Source organism: Oncorhynchus mykiss, chromosome 26 (assembly GCF_013265735.2).
Source record: "Oncorhynchus mykiss isolate Arlee chromosome 26, USDA_OmykA_1.1, whole genome shotgun sequence".
Lineage (NCBI taxonomy): Eukaryota > Metazoa > Chordata > Actinopteri > Salmoniformes > Salmonidae > Oncorhynchus > Oncorhynchus mykiss.
The window spans coordinates 10,417,454-10,440,791 of record NC_048590.1 but is presented as its reverse complement, the minus strand read 5'-3'; the positions used below and the strand labels follow the sequence as shown (position 1 = coordinate 10,440,791).

General features: G+C 40.3%; 1 protein-coding gene across 2 annotated transcripts in view; it reads left to right on the top strand.

The window, feature by feature from the left end:
- syt14a (synaptotagmin XIVa) overlaps positions 1-23,338 on the top strand; it is a 133,495-nt gene continuing 110,157 nt past the window's right edge. For both annotated transcript variants that reach the window (XM_021585679.2, XM_021585678.2), the window contains exon 1: positions 1-265. In XM_021585679.2, coding sequence (XP_021441354.1) covers positions 253-265 — 13 coding nt within the window. In that variant the 5' untranslated portion in view covers positions 1-252. The remainder of the gene's footprint in view (positions 266-23,338) is intronic.

The window sequence follows — 23,338 nt, the reverse complement described above, 5'->3', positions numbered from 1 at the left end:
TTTTTTTGGTTGACCAAATTCCACACTTTGAATCATTGAATTCCATTCAAAAACCCTTGCATTGTGGGTGAAAAAACGCCACCTGCTGGAGAAGACAGATTTTGGGCCTCAAGTCTCGGTGAATAGGAGTAGACCAACAGAAGGTAAGCTTCGTGATACACCAACCTTCTAGTGACCCCCCTTCCCTTTCGCTTACAATGCGTCTCTCCCCTTCTTCAACGATCGCTTTGGTTGAATCCAAAACAGAACATCATGGCGATTGATGGTAAGTAGGCCAATAAAGCGTCTCCTCGTCTTGTATAATGAACATCCATAGAAATTAATTAATATTGGCACGACAAACGTGATTGAATATATTTAGTGAACGTACTGATTTATGACATTTGCAAAAGTTTTTTGTCGTTTGCAACGTCGCGATGGGTTTACATTGGAAACGGTGAAATCTCATAGCAGCACTGCAAAGATCATGTAGCCTACTCTGCATGTAATTTATGTGGTGCTGAAAAGATAGCTTTCCCCGAAATGCTGTGATTTTGTTCCACCCTGCCTGTGTGCTATTTTCGATTGAGAAGATATCGAGTTGTTTGTTGAACGCTATGTTTTAACCCATTCAACTTTTGTCTGACTACGATAGCGAGTTTCATATTTAGGCTACGATTGGGAAACTGTTGCCATGTAGTGAGGAAATGGTGGAGACCTGAAGTTTAAATAAATAGCCAGAATAAATAGTGAGATGTGTACTCGTGCACAAAGCAGGAAAGCGCTGTAGGCAAGCAGGTGTCTGGATGTCGTTTATCAAATGCGTTTAATCAGCGGGAAAACAAAGCAGAGCACAATGTGTTCTTATAGTGGTACATGAATAACTAACTTGTTTGCTGGTTTTGGATTGGGTTCTTCCTGTTTTAGCTTACATGCAACAAGCGTGTAAAAAATATAAACGCAACATGTAAAAATATTAACACAACATGTAAAGTCTTTGTCCTATATTTCATGAGTTGAAATAAAAGATCCCCAAAATATTCCATATGGACAAAAAGCTTATTTCGCACACATTTTGTGCACACATTTGTTTACATCCCTGTTAGTGAGCATTTCTCATTCACCAAGATAATCCACCCATCTGGAAGGTATGTCATATCAAGAAGCTGATTAAATTGCATGATCATTAGAGGCACACCTTGTGCTGGGGACAATAAAAGGCTACTCTAAAATGTGCAGTTTTGTCACGCAACACAATGCCACAGATGTCTCAAGTTTTGAGGGGGCATGCAATTGGGATGCTGACTGCAGGAATGTCCTCCAGAGCTGTTGTCAGAGAATTGAATGTTACTTTCTCTAACATCATGTTAGAGAATTTGGCAGTACCTCCAACCGGCTTCATAAACACAGACCATGTGTAACCACGCCAGCCCAGGACCTCCACATCCATCTTCTTCACCTGCGGGATCATTTGAGACCAGCCACCGGGACAGCTGATGAAACTGTGGGCTTGCACAACCAAAGAATTTCTGCACAAACTGTCAGAAAATCAATCATGCTCATTGTCCGCACCAGGGTCTTTACCTCACTGCAGTTCAGTGTCGTAACCAACTTCAGTGGGAAAATGCTCACCTTCGATGGCCACTGGCACACTGGAGAAGTGTATGGTGTCGTGTGGGTGAGCGGTTGATGTTCACAACGTTGACATCAGAGTGCCCATGGTAGTGGTGGGGTTATGGTATTGGCAGGCATAAGCTACAGACCATGTGTATGGCGCCATTTCTGCTAGCAGCTTGCTGATATCAATGTTGTGAACACAATTGCATTTTATCGATGGAAATTTGAATGCACAGAGATACCGTGACGAGATCCTGAGGCCCATTGTCTTGCCATCCAGCCCATCACCTCATGTTTCAGCATGATAATTCACTGCCCCATGTCACAAGGATCTGTACACAATTATTGGAAGCTGAAAATGTCCCAGTTCTTCCATGGCCTGCATACTCACCAGAAATGTCACCCATTGAGCATGTTTGGGATGCTCTGGATCAACGTGTTTGACAGCGTGTTCCAGTACCCTCAAATATCCAGCAACATCGCACAGCCACTGAAGAGAATTTGTTCTAAACTCACTTGCCTAGTTAAATAAAGGTTAAACAAATATATAAAAAAGAGTGGGGCAACATTCCACAGGTGACAATCAACAGCCTGATCAACTCTATATGAAGGAGATGTGTCGCGCTGCATGAAGCAAATGGTGGTCACCAGATACTGACTGGTTTTCTGATCCAGGCCCTGCCTTTTTGTATTTTTTAAGACACTGTGTCTGTGACCAAGAGATGCATATCTGTATTCCCAGTCATGTGAAACCCATAGATTAGAGCCTAATGAATTTATTTCAATTGACTGATTTCCTTATAAACTGTAACTCAGTTAAATCTTTGAAATTGTTGCATGTTGGTTTTATAATTTTGTTCAGTGTATATTGTGTAGAGTTGACCTGTTTACAAGGAACATCTGTTTCTAAATATGTCCTCTCGGGGGAGCTTGGCATTTTGCAGATTGGTCTAGTTTATGCTGTTCTTTCTGCGTAGTTACCACTTAATCTCCCACACCCACACACACAGAGTTGCATTCTCACTGCAATAGTTTGAATAACTTTCATTTTGACCGCTGACTGTATCTGCTATTACCCGATTATAACTTGTCTTAATACTTTTGTAACACCTCTCTTTTTCTTGATACAATTCTAAAAATAGCCTTTGTAAAATGTATAACTTGTAAGTGATTTATCTACAATGTTTATTGAAATAACATGATCAAAGAAAATGAAATTAGAGCATTTTGCTATTCAATAAAAAAAAGTTTGGTTGTTCATAAGAATAAAACAGGAGGATAAATAAAAAGCAGTGGCATGAATTTAAAGCAATACATTGCAAGCTGATGCAGTGGTGTGTATTGGAAAGCCAAGGAAAGCCAGGCTTCCCCCAAAATGTACCAATAAAAAGAAAAAACATATACAATTATTTATCAAGGGAGGCCAAATTTCTCTCTGTGTTTCATAATTTTCCTTCAATTCACAAGAGGCTGAATGTACAGTATTTCATTGGAGAAAGCATCCGAACAAGCAAAACATCGCCCCTCTGTCTCTGTATGTGTAGCCCATTTAATGCTGTCTGGTTAAAAAGAGTATGATGTTGTTGCCGCCCAAGCATTGAATGCAAGAGAAGCCAGTGAGCATTTGGCCTCCCTTGATGATGATAATGATAATAATAATAATTTTTAAATAAAAAAATCTACTTTGAGCCAAACTGAGTGAACTTAATTGGCACACCAAAAAAAGTGAAATGGGAAACCAGTTGAAACAAGGATTTGGCTTCACACCAATCACATCACATCACATCCAAAGCCAAACATCATTGATAGAAAAAACTTGAATTGTTGCATCTCGTTGTGATGTTGTCCTCCGGGCTGGCTGGCTAGCTAGCTAGGTAGCTAAAATTGTCCCTTTCCTAAATTAGCCATGGATGGAGATAGGGATTTGGACCAACAAAAAAAACAGACATAATTCTCCGTACTAGCCAATGATTATAACGTTGATTCTGATCCAACCATAAATTCATACATTACGCCCCTGGCCTGAAAGGATGGAAGTTCAATATGTAGCTAGATGTCGTTGGCTAATGTTAGTTATGAGCCAGGTAGCCGAGGACAACAAAACTAAAAGCGTGTACTATATGACAGTTATAGACCGTTTTGGTAACATGAAAGAGAGGAGGATGGCATTGGTGTTTCTTTACAAGTATGGTGAGTCAACATAGTTTTTTCTACTTAAACACACACATCTAAATCAATAGTTGATTAGTAGTCCGAAAATATCAGAAACATTAACTTGATTGACCATGCTGTAGGTCATGTAACTGTTTGTTACATGCAATATGCTTTGTGGACTTTACCGAAAAGATGTTGCTCTCGGTTTTGTGATAAAACAAAGGTGTGGTTGAATTTATTCTGCCACTGTGTCTTCTTATTGTGTTGGCCTTAGGTCACTGTATATATCAAGGTGGCAAGCCATATGAACTAACAGGTTATAGAGCAAACAATGCAATTATCACAACACACAGGTTGTAATATGGCATTTTTAGGCTTCCACTGTGATTTTTATCTTCCCACCGCTAGTGAGCTGATGTACATTGTATTTGAATATTGACGCAAAACCATACATTTCTTGTCAACATTCTGAGTGAACTGGCAATGGGATTGGATGAGTGTTTCATTTATTCTTGGAAACAATATGAACATTTTAGGAAACAGCTGTTGTGAACTGACAGTGCACAGTACATATGCCATTGTTTAAAAAAAAATATATATTTTTTTGTTTATTATTTTACCCTAACCTAATGGACAACAACACTTAGGCTTCTACTTCAAGTTTATACATACTATATACATTATACGGACACAATGTATGTTACAATTGTTACCTTTTTGTTTGTTTTTTATCCCATCCTTCAAATACCCTCAACCCCTCCCATCTATCTCTGAAAACACTCCAGTTGGATTTTTATTTGCAAATATATTTTTATCCTGTGCTGTTTCACAAAAGTTATGAACCTATATGCAGTGCCTTCAGAAAGTATTCAGACCCCTTGACTTATACACATTTTGTTACGTTACAGCCTTATTCTAAAATGGATGAAATTATATCAAAATCCTCAGCAATCTACTCACAATTCCCCGTAATGACAAAGCGAAAACAGGTTTTTAGATTTTTTTTAAAATGTATCAGAAAAAAAAACCTATCTTATCTACATAAGTATTCAGACCCTTTTCTATGAGACTCGAAATTGAGCTCAGGTGCATCCTGTTTCTATTGATCATCCTTGAGATGTTTCTACAACTTGGAGTCCACCTGTGGTAAATTCAATTGACTGGACATGATTTGGAAAGGCACACAACTATCGATATAATGTCCCACAGTTGACCGTACATGTCACAGCAAAAACCAAGCCATGAGGTCAAAGGAATTGTCCGTAGAGCTCCTAGACAGGATTGTGTCGAGGCACAGATATGGGGAAGGGTATCAAAAAAATTCTGCAGCATCTTCCATTTAAGAATGATGGAACCAACTGTGTTCTTGGGGACCCAGGGTTCCATCATTCTTAAATGGAAGAAGTCTGGAACCCCTAAGAATCTTCCTAGAACTGGCCGCCCGGCAAAACTGAGCAATCGGGAGAAAAGGGTCTTGGTCAGAGAGGTGACCAAGAACTTGATGGTCACTCTGATAAAGTTCCTCTGTGGAGATGGGACAAACTTACAGAAGGACAACCATCTCTGCAGCACTCCACCAATCAGGCCTTTATGGTAGAGTGGCAAGGTGGAAGCCACTCCTCAGTAAAAGGCACATGACAGCCCGCTTGAAGTTTGCCAAAAGTCACCCAAAGGACTCTGACCATAAGAAACAAGATTCTCGGGTCTGATGAAACAAAGATTGAACTCTTTAGCCTGACTAACAAGCATCACGTCTGGAGGAAATCTGACACCATCCCTACGGTGAAGCATGGTAGTGGCAGCATCAGTCTGTGGGGATGTTTTTCAGCGGCAGGAACATGGGAGTCTAGTCAGGATCGAGGCAAAGATGAACGGCGCAAACTATAGAGAGACCCTTGATGAAAACCTGCTCCAGAGTGCTCAGGACCTCAGATTGGGGCGAAGGTTCACCTACCAACAGGACAATGACCCTAAGCACACAGCCAAGACAATGCAAGATTGGCTTTGGGACAAGTCTCTTAATTTCCTTGAAAGGCCCAGCCAGAGCCCGGACTTGAACCTAATGGAACATCTCTGCAGAGACCTGTAAATAGTTGTGCAGCAAGCCAAGACCTTGAGAGGATCTGCAGAGAAGAATGGGAGAAACTCACGAAATACAGGTGTGCCAAGATTGTAGTGTCATACCCAAGAACACTTGTGGCTGTAATCGCTGCCAAAGGTGCTTCAACAAATTGAGTAAAGAGTCTGAATACTTATGTCAATGTGATATTTCAGTTGTATTTTAAATTAGCAAACATTTAAAATGCTTTTTCTTGTGTGTAGATTGAGGAAAAAATGCAATTTCATCCATTTTATAATAAGGCTGTAATTGGGGAAATAGTCAAGGGGTCTGAATGTTTTCCAAAGGCACTGTACATTTTACTGACCAACTATATTTTACCTCTCTATTCTACACAACCCCTCTCTATTCTACACAACCCCTCTCATCTATCTCTTAACATCATCCATTTATTTTCTTCAATTTGCCATATATTTTTCAACTTTATAATTGTTATTATTATCAATTGACTATGACTTTTCAAATCACCCAGCAGTGCTATTTGCAGAGTTAGCTCCAGGTAAATGTTGCATTCTTCAGCCATTCCTGGACCTGCGATCAAAAACAAGCCACATATGGACAGTACCAAACAAATGATCTAAAATCTGCAGAGCTGGGATGGTTGTGTCCTCCATATATATAACATATTGGTTGCAAAATGTTTGCACAGTACCAGTGCAAAGTTTGGACACACCTACTCACTCTGAAATAACACATATGGAATCACGTAGTAACCAAAAAAAAGTTTAAACAATTTTAAATATATTTGAGATTCTTCAAAGTAGCCACCCTTTGCGTTGATGACAGCTTTGCACACTCTCAGCCAGTTTCATGAGGCAGTCACCTGGAATGCATTTCAATTAACAGGAGTGCCTTGTTAAGTTAATGTGGAATTTCTTTCCTTCTTAATGCGTTTGAGCCACTCAGTTGTGTTGTGACAAGGTAGGGGTGGTATACAGAAGATGGCCCTATTTGGTAAAAGACCAAGTCCTTATTATGGCAAGAACAGCTCAAATAAGCAAAGATAAATGACAGTCCATTATTACTTTAAGACATGAAGATCAGTCAATCTGGAAAATGTATGATTCTATGATGAAACTGGCACTCATGAGAACCGCCACAGGAAAGGAAGACCCAGAGTTACCTATGCTGCAGAGGATAAGAGTTATCAGTCTTAGAAATTGCAGTCCAAATAAGTGCTTCACAGAGTTAAAGTAACAGATGCATCTCAACATCAGCTGTTCAGAGGAGATTGCGTGAATCAGACCTTCATGGTTGAATTTCTGCAAAGAAACCACTACTAAAGGACACCGATAAGAAGAGGAGACTTGCTTGGGACAAGAAACACGAGCAATGGACATTAAACCGGTGGGAATCTGTCCTTAGGTCAGATGAGTCCAAATTAGAAATTTTTGGTTCCAACCGCCGTGTTTTTGTGAGACGCAGAGTAGGTGAACGGATGATCTTAGCATGTGTGGTTTCCACTGTGAAGCATGGAGGAGGAGGTGTTGGTGACACTGTCAGTGATTTATTTAGAATTCAAGGCACACAGCACGGCTACCACAGCATTCTGCAGCGATTTCCCCATACCATCTGGTTTGCTCTTAGTCCCACTATCATTTGTTTTTCAACAGGACAATGACCCAACACACATCCAGGCTGTGTAAGGGCTATTTGACCAATAAGGAGAGTGATGGAGCGCTGCATCAGATGACCTGGCCTCCACAATCATCCGACCTAAGTCCAATTGAGATGTTTTGGGATGAGTTGGACCGCAGAGTGAAGGAAAATCAGCCAACAAGTGCTCAGCATATGAGGGAACTCCTTCAAGACTGTTGGAAAAGTATTCCAGGTGAAACTGGTTGAATGCCAAGGGTGTGCAAATCTGTCAAGGCAACGAGTGGCAACTCAGAATCTTCAAAAATAAAAATAGCATACAATTATTGTGATTCTTTCTATATTGTCCCTAACATATTTACTCCCTAGCAACAGTTGTGGGATATATACGCATGCATACACACTCAAGCTGTTTCCCCCACAAACAACCATAAACTCGGATGCACAACAGTTGTTCCATCCCAGAACCCAACTCGAGAAAGGACTTGATTTACAAATGCATGTACAGTCGCAACTGTTTGACAAGGCATGGAAAATGTTACAAAAATGGGGAGATTTGTTAAGTCCTAGCTGATGGGGATCATATATACATACAGTGGGGCAAAAAAGTATTTAATCAGCCACCAATTGTGCAAGTTCTCCCACTTAAAAAGATGAGAGGCCTGTAATTTTCATCATAGGTACACTTCAACTATGACAGACAAAATGAGAAGAAAAAAAATCCAGAAAATCACATTGTAGGATTTGTTATGAATTTATTTGCAAATTATGGTGGAAAATAAGTATTTGGTCACCTTAAAAAAGCAAGATGTCTGGATCTCACAGACCTGTAACTTCTTCTTTAAGAGGCTCCTCTGTCCTCCACTCGTTACCTGTATTAATGGCACCTGTTTGAACTTGTTATCAGTATAAAAGACAGCTGTCCACAAACTCAAACAGTCACACTCCAAACTCCACTATGGCCAAGACCAAAGAGCTGTCAAAAGACACCAGAAACAAAATTGTAGACCTGCACCAGGCTGGGAAGACTGAATCTGCAATAGGTAAGCAGCTTGGTTTGAAGAAATCAACTGTGGGAGCAATTATTAGGAAAAAAAAGACATACAAGACCACTGATAATCTCCCTCGATCTGGGGCTCCACACAAGATCTCACCCCATGGGGTCAAAATGATCATTAGAACGGTGAACAAAAATCCCAGAACCACACAGGGGGACATAGTGAATGACCTGCAGAGAGCTGGGACCAAAGTAACAAAGCCTACCAGGGACTCAACACACTACGCCGCCAGGGACTCAAATCCTGCAGTGCCAGACGTGTCCCCCTGCTTAAGCCAGTACATGTCCAGGCCCGTCTGAAGTTTGCTAGAGAGCATTTGGATGATCCAGAAGAAGATTGGGAGAATGTTATATGGTCAGATGAAACCAAAATACAACTTTTTGGTAAAAACTCAACTCGTCGTGTTTGGAGGACAAAGAATTCTGAGTTGCATCCAAAGAACACCATACCTACTGTGAAGCATGGGGGTGGAAACATCATGTTCCCGGTGGCAAAAAGCTTAATTGTCTGTGTCCGTCGAGGAGTCGCGTTTTCTTTTAGAGATTGGTGCTCCTTGTTTACTCTCCGTCATGTTCGGGTGTTGCTTGTTTTCATAATATTTGTAGATACATTTCTCTAGCCTTATGATTCATTTTGTGTTGTTATACAGATTGAAGGTTATTACCCACCAGTATGTGAAGTGCTAATATTTAGTCTAACTTACAGTATTGAATATTATGTTTTTGTCTTGAGGTGATCTGCACTGCTGTGTTCAGTCTGCCATCTTGATAGGCCCTCTCAATTCTTATTAGCCAATGCCTGTCACGTGATCGGGTCATTCTCACAGGCTACAAATGAAGACAGACACATCGGGGATGCAACTGCGAACATCCTTATCAAATTCCGAGGTGCATATTGAAGATGTTGGAAGAACTGTCCACATTTTACTTTTCGTCAGCCAACAAGATGAATAGGCCTAACGAATAGCAAAAGCACTAGCCTATGTCAGTCTACTCTCCCCCATAGTACAAAAGTTGACCTATTCTATGTGAAATAAATATTCCAAACATAGTTGGTGACAGTTGTGGGATGCGATAGATCCCAAATTAATACAACCACTTGCATCAAAAAATGTTTTAAAAGCATTGAGGCTGATGCAACAGATCAGAAAGTTAAGCTTAAAATGTTGATAAACGATTACGCTACTTCTTCATATAAGCGCAGCAATGCGCAAAATGCAGTCAATTAGCAGGAAAACACTATTCTCAAAAGTGACTGCAAATGCAATAATGCATGTAATGCTTTTATTATAAAGATGGATTATTATGGTGAAACATTATCATCAAATAACATTTTATTTGTCACATACACATGCTTAGCAGATGTTAATGCGCGTGTAGCGAAATGCTTGTGCTTCTAGTTCCGACCATACAGTAATATCTAACAAGTAATCTAACAATTTCACAACAACTACCTTATACTTTACAAGTGTAAAGGAATGAATGAATATATGGATGAGCGATGGCCGAACGGCATAGGCAAGATGCAGTAGATGGTATAGAGTACAGTATATACATATAAGATGAGTAATGTAGGGTATGTAAACATTATATAAAGTGGCATAGTTTAAAGTGGCTAGTGATACATTTATTACATCCAATTATTTTATTATTAAAGCGGCTAGAGATGAGTCAGTATGTTGGCAGCAGCCACTCAATGTTAGTGATGGCTGTTTAACAGTCTGATGACCTTGAGATAGAAGCTATTTTTCAGTTTCTCGGTCCCTGCTTTGATGCATCTGTACTGACCTCGCCTTCTGGATGATAGCGGGGTGAACAGGCAGTGGCTCGGGTGGTTGTTGTCCTTGATGATATTTCTGGCCTTCCTGTGACATCGGGTGGTGTAGGTGTCCTGGAGGACAGGTAGTTTTCCCCCTGTGATGCGTTGTGCAGACCTCACCACCCTCTGGAGAGCCTTACGGTTGTGGGTGGAGCAGTTGCCGTACCAGGCGATACAGCCCGACAGGATGCTCTCGATTGTGCATCTGTAAAAGTTTGAGTGTTTTTGGTGACAAGCCGAATTTCTTCGGCTCCTGCGCCTTCTTCACCACGCTGTCTGTGTGGGTGGACCATTTGAAACTCATGCGCCGTGTATGTGTGCCAGTTAGGCTTTACACCAGTTGTAAAGTGGATTAATGTGCTTAATTTTAAGAAGTTATTTTGACACTTTAGTTGTGATACAAACCGTATGAAAACATTTAGGCCTATGTGCTGTTTCTTGCTTTACTGCACACAAGCTGGGCCTCATTCACAAGTGCTAGGCTAATATTTTCCCCCATCAGACTACGCTTGATTTAATCTTGTCTTTACATACACTAAATCATTTGTTTTGATTTAGAATTTTCCATGATCATGCACCTGTCTCGAAGCAGGGGAAAAAATACATGTAATCTATGCACTTAAATAGCGAATGGACAATGCTTTTCCCGTGGTTCATTTTCATTTTGCAAATCTTGGAGTAGTCCTACAGAGTCGTCCTACAGAACCGGAGACAATAGCACCAGGTATTCCTCTTCTGTTTCCAAGGCTTGATTACAACCTATTACAACGGTGCCAACATTTTGTGGCTGTTATTTCTGCAGGAGAGAGACCTGACTGGGCCCCGCACCCCACGGTATGGCTTGTTATATTGTTGTTTCAAAGACCTGACTTGGTCCAGCACCCCATCATGGTATGGCTTGTTATATCGCTGTGTCAAAGACCTGGCTGGGCCCAGCACCCCACTGTATGGCCTGTTATATTTCTGTGTGTGTGTGTTGTGACCTGAGGAACATGTAACATGGTTTCAGAAGAAAGACACTTTCAATTTCCTTATGTTGGGGGCTTTCATCAAGGTAATTGTTGCCTGGTGTAATGTGACTAACATGACTTCTCGTTAGAGCGTGTCATCCTGCAGCACAACATGTCACCCTTTAAGTTTGTCATATTCTACATAGTGGGTTATGTCACATTTGACATTGGTTATTGTCACATGGTTATGCCACATTTATGAACCTTTTATAAGGCATGACATACAGTTAGAAATGCTTTGTAACATGCATGTAATGCTTAGAAGGAAGGCATTATGAAGTGTTTATAAGCTGCATGTCATTTAAAGCGGGATGTAAAAGTTTAGTCATCAAGGTGACCCAAAATCAATTGCTTTAAACAGATTCATATATTTGGTTTGGAACTGTGTATTTTTATCATAAGGCCCTGTACATTGCAGGACTTAGAACACAGTTGTCATTTTCAAACTCAAATCGCAGTGAAAAATTGGGGCGCTCTCTTTAAAAGTTGCTGGCCACAAACAAATATACAGCCAAGCTATCACTCAAATGAGAACCAACCCCTGTCACTATTTAGAACTGCCTGTGGAGAAATGATTAGTTGAAATGATCTAGTCAAAGTATTGTTTCCTCTTTCATATTTGCCATCTACCGTAACCATTCTCCAGGAGATGAGTTGACAAATGGCTACCTCAGTTCTATCGACAGGTACAGCATATGGTATATGATTCTTAGTGCAAATTTAGACAAATTTAAAAACCTAGGTAGACAAAAGACAAAGTAAACCGGTACCCTTTTAAAAGTTGCAGTTCATTTTCTCAGTTCGTCCATTTCCCCAGTTCATTGTGGTTTGCTTTTTAGAAGAGCTCAAATGGCACTTTTCCCTCCACCGTATGGCCGGACCAATCAGCGTCCTCTGATCATTTTTTGGGGTGGTTTCTTTGACGACGGCAATTGAGGAAGTTAGTGTTGATGCCGCTATAGCAGCGGTTATATCAGAACTGGTAGGCATAACTTAATTGAAAGAACAGCAAATACAGTGAGCTCATAAGGTATTGGGACAGGGACAGCTTTTTTTTATTGTTTTGGCTCTGTACTCCAGCACTTTGGATATGAAATTATACAATGACTGAGGTTAAAGTGCAGCTTTAATTTGAGGGTATTTTCATCCATACCAGGTGAACCGCTTTAGAAATTACAGCACTGTAATTAGTGGACCAAAAGTATTGGGAAAAATTCACTTATGTGTATTAGTAGCAAAAAGTTAAGTATTTGGTCCCATATTCATATCACACAGACTACATTAAGCTTGTGACTGTACAAACTTGTTGAATGCATTTGCTGTTTGTTTTGTTTGGGTTTCAGATTATTTATTGCCCAATGGAAATAATATATTGTGTCCTTTTGGAGTCACTTTTATTGTAAATAAGATTAGGATATGTTTCTAAACCACGTCTACATTATTGTGTATGCTACCATGATTATGGATAATAATCTTATGGGATCAAATACTTAACTTTTTACTACTTTAATACACATACAGTGGCTTGCGAAAGCATTCATCCCCTTGGCATTTTTCTTATTTTGTTGCCTTACAACCTGGAATTAAAATAGATTTTTGGGGGTTTTGTATCAATTGATTTACACAACATGCCTACCACTTTGAAGATGCAAAAAAACGGATAACTTGAGCCTGTATAACTATTCACCCCCCCAAAGCCAATACTTTGTAGAGCACCCTTTGCAGCAATTACAGCTGCAAGTCTCTTGGTGTATGTCTCTATCAGCTTGGCACATCTAGCCACTGGGATTGTTGCCTATTCTTCAAGGCAAAACTGCTCTAGCTCCTTCAAGTTGGATGGGTACCGCTGGTGTACAGCAATCTTTAAGACATACCACAGATTCTCAATTGGATTGAGGTCTGGGCTTTGACTAGGCCATTCCAAGACATTTAAATGTTTCCCCTTAAACCACTCGAGTGTTGCTTTAGCAATATGCTTAGTGTCATTGTCCTGCTGGAAGGTGAACCTCCGTCCCAGTCTCAAATCTCTGGAAGACTGAAACAGGTTTCCCTCAAGAATTTCCGTGCATTTAGCGCAATCCATCATTCCTTCAATTCTGACCAGCTTTCCAGTCCCTGCAGATGAAAAACATCCCCACAGCATGATGCTGCCACCACCATGCTTCACTGTGTGGATGGTGTTCACGGGGTGATGAAAGGTGTTGGGTTTGCGCCAGACATGGCGTTTTCCTTGTTGGCCAAAAAGCACAATTTTAGTCTCATCTGACCAGAGTACCTTCTTCCATACGCTTCTTCCATATGCTTTCTGTCGAACACCAAACATGTTTGCTTATTTTTTCTGGCCACTCTTCCGTAAAGCCCAGCTCTGGAGTGTACGGCTTAAGGTGATCCTATGGACAGATACTCCAATCTCCGTTGTGGAGCTTTACAGCTCCTTCAGGGTTATCGTTGGTTTCTTTGTTGCCCCTCTGATTAATGCCCTCCTTGCCTGGTCTGTGAGTTTTGGCGGGCGGCCCTCTCTTGGCAGGTTTGCTGTGGTGCCATATTCTTTCCATTTTTTAATAATAGATTCAATGGTGCTCCGTGGGATGTTCAACGTTTCTGATATTTTTTTATAAACCAACCCTGATCTGTACTTCTCCACAACTTTGTCCCTGATCTGTTTGGAGAGCTCATTGGTCTTCATGGTGCCGCTTGCTTGGTGGTGCCCCTTGCTTAGTGGTGTTGCAGACTCTAGGGCCTTTCAGAACAGGTGTGTGTATATATACTGAGATCATGTGACAGGTCATGTGAAACTTAGATTGCACACAGGTCTTTATGGACTTTATTTAACTAATTATGTGACTTCTGAAGGTAATTGGTTGCACCAGATCTTATTTAGGGGCTTCATAGCAAAGGGGTGAGTACATATGTTCTTGACTGTACGTTTGTTTATACCATGTTGTTTGTGTCACACTGCTTTGCTTTATCTTGGCCAGGTCGCAGTTGCAAATGAGAACTTGTTCTCAACTGTCCTACCTGGTTAAATAAATGTGAAATAAAAACAATTAAAATATGCATGCATCACTTTTCCGTTGTTATTTTTTTTTGACATTTTTGAAATAAGTACTTTTTAAAATTTCACTTCACCAATTTGGACTATTTTGTATATGTCCATTACATGAAATCCAAATAAAAATACATTTAAAGTACAGGTTGTAATGCAACAAAATTGGAAAAACGCCAAGGGTGAGGTTATACATTGATCTCTGTTATTCTACAAGGCCTATGGTCATAGCCAATATGCCTACAGTAGTACCCTTCTACTGAACCTTTCAACATCCCCCTCGACTTTCACCTGGAATAACTCATTAACTTAGTTTTTGAAGGGCCTGGGTCCAAACATAATTGAGAAAGCAGCAGACAGGATTAGCAAGTCCATTGGTGTCATGAAGGACTTGATGGACACCACAGATGCTGAGTTGGAGGCATCAAAGTCTAGATGTGTCCATCATGCTGCTCGCCAGACCGAGGACATCAAAATCAAATTGTATTTGTCACATGCACCGAATACAACTGGTCTAGACTTTACCATGAAATGCTTTCTTACAAGCCCTTCCCAGCGATGCTTACGAGCCCTTCCCAACGATGTTGAGTTAAAAAAAATATATATATAAATAAAATAGTAAGACGAGGAATAAATATTACGTAAGAATGGAGCTATATACAGGGAGTACCAGTACCAGATCAATGTGCAGAGGTACTTAAGGTAGATATGTACAGGGCAGGGTAAAGTGACTAGGCATCAGGATAGATAATAATAAGAGTAAAATAAAGAACAGAGTAGCAGCAGCAAATGATGTGTAAAAGTTTGTGTGTGCGTGTTTGTAATGTGTGTGTGTGTGTGTGTGTGTGTGTGTGTGTGGGAGTGTCAATTTAGTGTGTGTATACTGTACAGTCTAGTGAGTGTGCGTAGGGACAGTGCAAGATAGTTTGGGTTCCATTAATTTACTATTTAGCTTTCTGGTTATTTAGCAATCATGTGGCTTGCGGGTTGAAGCTGTCTCGGAGCCTGTTGGTCCGAGATCAATACTCCGGTACCGCTTGCTGTGCGGTAGCAGAGAGAACAGTCTATGGCTTGGGTGGCTGGAGTCTTTGGCCATTTTTCGGGCTTTCCTCTTACACCGCCTGATATAGAGGTGATGGATGGCAAGGAGCTCTTCCCCAGTGATGTACTGGGCTGTTCACACCACCCTCTGTAGGACTTTGCGGTGAATTTGCCATACCAAGTGGTGATGTAGCCAGTGAAGATGCTCTCGATGGTGCAGCTGTAGAACATTTTGAGGATCCGAGGGCCCATGCCAAATCTTTTCAGCCTCTTCATTTTAGCCCTTGTGGAGGTTGTCAGGGAGACAGAGCTGTTCAAAACCCAACCAGGCAGAGAGTTTACAGAATTCCCTGGTTTTAACAGAAACTCTCAAAAGTGAAGTGCAGTGAGTTGTAGGGGTGGATAAATGTCATATCTGATGTTTTTGAAAATATTATAGAAACACTGCTTTGTTTCAAGATGTAATCTCTTTTTTACAGGGGTGTATGTGCAAAATTATTTTATTGATCATCTTAGCTAACACTACTCATATTAAAAGTGCGCAGGACTGTGTTCTTGCATGTCCCTCACACAGACCTAGAGGCTCTCAACCAATCATTACTTAGAGATATTGTCTTGTTATATGATGGGAAATCAGCTGGATAGGCATCCTCTTCAATTTGAGGGCTACAGGATAGTGTTGAGAAGGAAGTGAAAATTACAAGGCCCCATATTTAGGAGATAACAAACAGGTGGGAAATGATCCTTGATCAGCACACCACCTCGAAGACGCTTTATGCATATTGGCCCAGGAAATTAACGGGCACTGGTTTTATTCGGTGACAAGACAATCTTTACTCAACCTTTGGCGCTGGATCAGAACTCTCTGAAGGCTGGAGCCCCTTTTGCACCATTTCTCCTGGTTGAAAGAAAATAAGATCCAACATAAGAGTCTAGATCAAAAAGTATAATAATGACACACAGTTGAAGTCGGAAGTTTACATACACTTAGATTGGAGTGTTTCTTGTTAATAAACTATAGTTTTGGCAAGTCAGTAGGGACATCCACTTTGTGCATGACACAAGTAATTTTTCTAACAATTGTTTACAGACAGATTATTTCACTTATAATTCACTGTATCACAATTCCAGAGGGTCAGAAGTTTACATACACTAAGTTGACTGTGCCTTTAAACAGCTTGGAAAATTCCAGAAAATGTCATGGCTTTAGAAGCTTCTGATAGGCTAATTGACATCATTTGAGCCAATTGGAGGTGTACCTGTGGATGTATTTCAAGACCTACCTTTGAACTCCGTGCATCTTTGCTTGACATCATGGGAAAATCTAAAGAAATCAGCCTGGACCTCAGAAGAAAAATTGTAGACCTCCACAAGTCTGGTTCATCCTTGGGAGCAATTTAGAAACGGCTGAAGGTACCACGTTTATCTGTACAAACAATAGTATGCAAGTATAAACACCATGGGACCACGCAGCCGTCATACCGCTCAAGAAGGAGACGCGTTCTGTCTCCTAGAGGTGAACGTACTTTGGTGTGAGAAGTGCAAATCAATCCCAGAACAACAGCGAAGGACCTTGTGAAGGTGCTGGAGGAAACGGGTTCAAAAGGTCTATATCCACAGTAAAACGAGTCCTATATCGACATAACCTGAAAGGCCGGTCAGCAAGGAAGAAGCCACTGCTCCAACAACGCCATACATTTTTAAAATATTTTTATTTTACCTTTATTTAACTAGGCAAGTCAGTTAAGAGCAAATTCTTATTTTCAATGATGGTTTAACTGCCTTGTTCAGGGGCAGACCGACAGATTTGTACCTTGTCAGCTCAGGGATTTGAACGTGCAACCTTTCGGTTACAAGTCCAATGCTCTAACCACAAGGCTACGCTGCCAGACTACAGTTTGCAACTCCACATGGGGACAAAGATCATACTTTTTTGGAGAAATGTCCTCTGGTCTGATGAAACAGAAATAGAACTGTTTCGCGATAATGACCATCGTTATGTTTGGAGGAAAAAGGGGGAGGCTTGCAAGCTGACGAACACCATCCCAACCGTGAAACACGGGGGTGGCAGCATCAATTTGTGGGGGTGCTTTGCTGCAGGAAGGACTGTTGCACTTCACAAAATAGATGGCATCATGAGGGAGAAAAATTATGTGGATATATTGACGCAACATCTCAAGACATCAGTCAGGAAGTTGTGTGTGTGTGTATATATATATATATATGTGTGTATATATATATGTGTGTATATATATATATATATATATATATATATATATATATATATATATATATATATATATATATATATACACACACATACACATATATATATATATATATATATATATATATATATATATATATATATATATACACATACATACACATACACATACACACATATACACATACACATACACACATATACACATACACATACACACATATACACATACACATACACACATATACACATACACATACACACATATACACATATACACATACACACATATACACATACACATACACACACACACACTGGACTAATGAAACAAATACCAAAAGATCAAATACCAAGAGATAGTTTTAGGGTGGAAGTAGGGTTTTCCTTTAAGGTACTCTGTTTCGTATTACAGTTTGTTTAGTTTACTCACATTATTTCCCAATTTGCAGTAATCAGCTGTGCAGCCAGACTTATTTGCTATTCCTTTTGCTGCGTCCCTCTCAACCATAGTTTTTAAATTCCTCATCAATCCACAGGGATTTAGCCGTTCTAATAGTCCGTTTCTTAATTAATTAATTAGATTTTTATTGATTCTTTATTTAACCAGGCAAGTCAGTTAAGAACAAATTCTTTATTTACAATGACGACTTACCAATAGGCAAAAGGCCTCCTGCGGGAACAGGGGGCTGGGATTTTTTTTTTTTTACATTAAAATATAGGACAAGAGAGGCAACACAGTATAGTAGCAGCACAACACGGTAGCAGCACAAAATATGGTACAAACATTATTGGGTACAGACAATAGCACAACAAGGTACAACAATACATCACGTGAAACAGCCACAACTGTCAGTAAGAGTGTCCTTGATTGAGTCTTTGAATGAAGAGATGGACGCTGTCCAGTTTGAGGGATTTTTGCAGCTCGTTCCAGTCGCTGGCTGCAGCGAACTGAAAAGAGGAGTGACCCAGGGATGTGTGTGCTTTAGGGACTATTAACAGAATGTGACTGGCAGAATGGGTGTTGTATGTGGAGGATGAGGGCTGCAGTAGATATCTCAGATAGGGGGGAGTGATGCTGAGGAGGGTTTTATAAATAAGCATCAACCAGTGGGTCTTGTGTTGGGTATATAGAGATGACCAGTTTACAGAGGAGTATAGAGTGCAGCCGCTCGAGAGCGCCCTTACCTGCTGATCTATAAATTACAACGCCGTAATCTAGCATGGGTAGGATGGTCATCTGAATCAGGGTTAGTTTGGCAGCTGCGGAGAAAGAGGACCGATTACGATAGAGGAAACCAGGTCTAGATTTAACCTTAGCCTACAGCTTTGCTATGTGCTGAGAGAAGGACAGTGTACCGTTTAGCCATACTCCCAATTACTTGTATGAGGTGACTACCTCCAAGCTCTAAATCCTCAGAGGTAGCAATCACACCGGTGGGGAGAGGTGGCATTCTTCTTTCCAAACCACATGACCTTTTTTTTCAGAGGTGTTCCCGAACAAGGTTTAGGGCAGAGAAGTTGTTGGACACTAAGAAAGCTTTGTTGTAGAGCGTTGAACCTTTCTGGCGCAGGAGTTCCGCTTTCAACCCACCTTGACAACATCCGGTGAAACTGCAGAGCGCCAAATTCAAAATACAGAAATAGTCATAATAAACATTCATAAAAATACAAACGTTATACATTGGCTTAAAGATGAACTTCTTGTTAATCCAGACGCTTTGTCAGATTTCAAAAAGGCTTTACGGCGAAAACATACCATGCGATTATCTGAGGACAGCGCCCCACTTACAAAAGCATACAAACATTTTCCAACCAAGTAGAGGAGTCACGAAAGTCAGAAATAGCGATAAAATTAATCACTTACCTTTGAAGATCTTCCTCTGGTTGCAGTAGTCCCAGCTACACAATAAATGTGTGTTTTGTTCATTAAAGTCCCTCTTTATATCCCAAAAACTCAGTTTTGTTTGCGCGTTTTGTTCAGTAATCCACTGGCTCAAAGGCAGTCGAAACATGCAGACGAATACATCCTAATAGTACCGGTAAAGTTCGTCAACATGTCAAACGATGTTTAGAATTCTTCCTCAGGTTGTCAATTGTCTAAATTATCGATAATATTTCAACTGGACAATAGCGTATTCAATAGAAAGGAAAAACAAAGAAGGGCACCCACTAGGGCACGTGCTCAAACCAGCCCTGCATGATTCTACAGTCCACTGACACAAATGTCTCATTCTTCTTCATTTTTCAGAAAACAAGCCTAAAAAAAATTCTAAAGACTGTTGACATGTAGTGGAAGCCATAAGAACTGCAATCTGTGTCCTAACCCATTAGATACTCTATAGGCATTCAATTGAAAACTACCCACAGAAAAAAAAAATCGCACTTCCTGATAGATTTTCTTCAGGTTTTCGCCTGCCATATCAGTTCCGTTATACTCACAGACATTTATTTGAACAGTTTTGGAAACTTTAGAGTGTTTTCTATCCAAATCCACCAATTACATGCATGTCCTAGCTTCTGGGCCTGAGTAACAGGCAGTTTTCTTTGGACACGCTTCCCATCCAAACGTCGAAATACTGTCCCCCAAGCCATAAGAAGTTAACACAAAGTCCGGGGAAGGGCCAGAGTATAAAACTGTATCGGCATATAAATGTATGAGAGAGCTGCCTGAGCTATGTTGTTGATGAAAATTGAGAAGAGCGTGGGGCCTAGGATCGAACCTTGGGGTACTCCCTTGGTGACAGGCAGTGGCTGAGACAGCAGATTTTTCTGACTTTATACACTGCACTCTTTGAGAGAGGTAGTTAGCAAACCAGCCCAAAGACCCCTCAGAGACACCAATACTCCTTAGCTGGCCCATAAGAATGGAATGGCCTACCGTATCAAAAGATTTGACCAAGTCAATAAAAAGAGAATACTATAGACATCAAGAAAGCCAGTCAGTTGATTATTGACAAGTTTTTCCAACACTTTTGATAAACAGGGCAAAATAGAAATTGGCCTATAACAGTTAGGATCAGCTTGATCTCCCCCTTTTAAATATAGTGTGCATCATGGCTGCCTTCCAAGCAATGGGAACCTCTCCAGAGAGGACAGGTTTAACACGTCAGAGATAGGCTTGGTGATGTTAGGGGCAGCAACCTTAACTTCTTGGTGACAGGGGGCAGTATTTTCACGTCCGGATGAAATGCATGCCCAAATTCAACTGCCTGCTACTCATCCCCAGAAGATAAGATATGCATATTATTAGTAGATTTGGATAGAAAACACTGCTAAAACTAAACTAAACTTCTAAAACTGTTTGAATCATGTCTGTGAGTATAACAGAACTTATGTAGCAGGCGAAACCCGAGGAAAAAAACATTCAGGTTTTTTGTTTTGTTTTTGAGGTCACTCTCTTTTCAATAAGGTTTCATTGGGAATCCAGATTTCTAACGGACCTTCTTGCAGTTCCTACCACTTCCACTGGATGTCACCAGTCTTTAGAAATTGGTTCAGGTTTTTTCTGAACATCATTCCGTCTTCAATTTTATTGATAATTTACTTTAGAAAATACCTAAAGTTGTATTACAAAAGTGGTTTGAAATGTTTTGGCAAAGTTTACAGGTAACGTTTGAGATATTTTGTAGTCACGTTGTGCAAGTTGGAACCGGTGTTTTTCTGGATCAAACGCGCCAAATAAATGGACATTTTGGATATATATCGACGGAATTAATCGAACAAAATAACCATTTGTGATGTTTATGGGACATATTGGAGTGCCAACAAAGGTAAGGCATGATTTATATTTTTATTTCTGCGTTTTGTGTCGCGTCTGCAGGGTTGAAATATGCTTCTCTCGCTATGTTTATGGAGGTGCTATCCTCAGATAATAGCATTGTTTGCTTTCACCAACAAGCCTTTTTGAAATCTGACATGTTGGCTGGACTCACAACACGTGTCGTTTCACTGAGCAGTCATTGCAAACAAAGGCTGTAAAACAGTGATCACTAAGGTCATTACAGAAAACACCAGACTGATGATCCTACCAGGATTTATTTGTGAGGAATGGGTACATGCTTGTCAGTAACTGGAAGTAGCAATTTCACAAATGTGTCAAGTGCGGTGTCTGGTTGCTCTTCATTACACACAACAGACCAGCAAATATTTTTTACATCTTCAACGTAGAAATCACTACAAAACCTCTTGAATGATCTGTTATACACTCTTTTAGGCCCAACTTTTGCAACATTGGTTTTTATAGATATGGACACTATCACTACATCCGATGGGTGTGGATACTGGTTTAAATTCAATTGAGTTTGGTAATTGATACTCCAACACCAATGATTTTGCTAATGAAACCATAATGTAACTAAGTCCACTGTAAGCTCTGAATATTATAATATATTTGGTGCGCATGTTTTTAACTCATGCAATACATAATTAGGCAGATTGTTTCTGAGTTTGACTTTCTCTATGGTTATTGTTAGGTGAGATGTCAAAATGTCAGTCTTGATGCAATAATGCATAGATTTGTCAGTTCTAAAAAGCTGTGTGTCAATTGGACTACTTTCAAAGAGCCTCAGGGATTTGGGGAGAAGAGTGATTGTGGAACTCTCACACTTTTAAGACCTACAAATTTTCATGAAAAATATCCTGCAAATAACAATAACATTATTAACTTTATTCATTAACGAACACAATAAGGCAAAGACACTCAGGATAGCCATTATGCTTCACTAATGAAGAAAATAAAGCTCTTGCTAATGAAAGCCAGTGTCCAATATTCAGTGGTGGAAAAAAGACCCAATTGTCATTTATGACTCAAGTAAAAGGGAAAGTCACCCAGTAAAATACTACTTCAGGGAAAGTCACCCAGTAAAATACTACTTCAGGAAAAGTCTAAAAGTATTTGGTTTTAAATCTACTTACTGTTGTCTGTACTTAAATCTACTTAAAGTAAATGTAATTGCTAAAATATACTTAATTATCAAAAGTAAAAGTACAAATCATGGGCCTCCCGAGTGGCGCAGCAGTCTAAGGCATCACTACAGACCCGGGTTCGATCCAAAGGCTGTGTCGTGTTTGGCCGGTCCATTGTGCTCTAGCGACTCCTTGTAGCGGGCTGGGTGCATGCACGCTGACTTCGGTCGCCAGTTGTACGGACACCAGTTGCATGGACACATTGGTGCGGCTGGCTTCCGGGTTAAGCAGTGTGTCAAGAAGCAGTGCGGCTTGGCAGGGTCGTGTTTCGGAGGATGCATGGTTCTTTGCCTCTCCTGAGTCCGTATGGGAGTTGCAGCGATGGGACAATACTGTATTTGTATTTATTATGGATCCCCATTAGCTACTGCTAAAGCAGCTACTCTTCCTGGGGTCCAGCAAAATGAAGGCAGTTTATACCATTTTTTAAACATTACAAAACATTTCACAACACACTGTGAGCCCTCACTCCCCTACTCTACCACAACCACATATCTACAGTACTAAATCCATGTGTATGTATAGTGCGTATGTTATTGTATGTGTGTGTCTGTGCCAATGTTTGTGTTGCTTCACAGTCCCCGCTGTTCCATAAAGTGTTTTTAAATCAAATTTTTTTAAATCAAATTTTACTGCTTGCATCAGTTAATTGATGAAGAATTGAGTTCCATGTAGTCATGGCTCTATGTAGTACTGTGTGCCTCC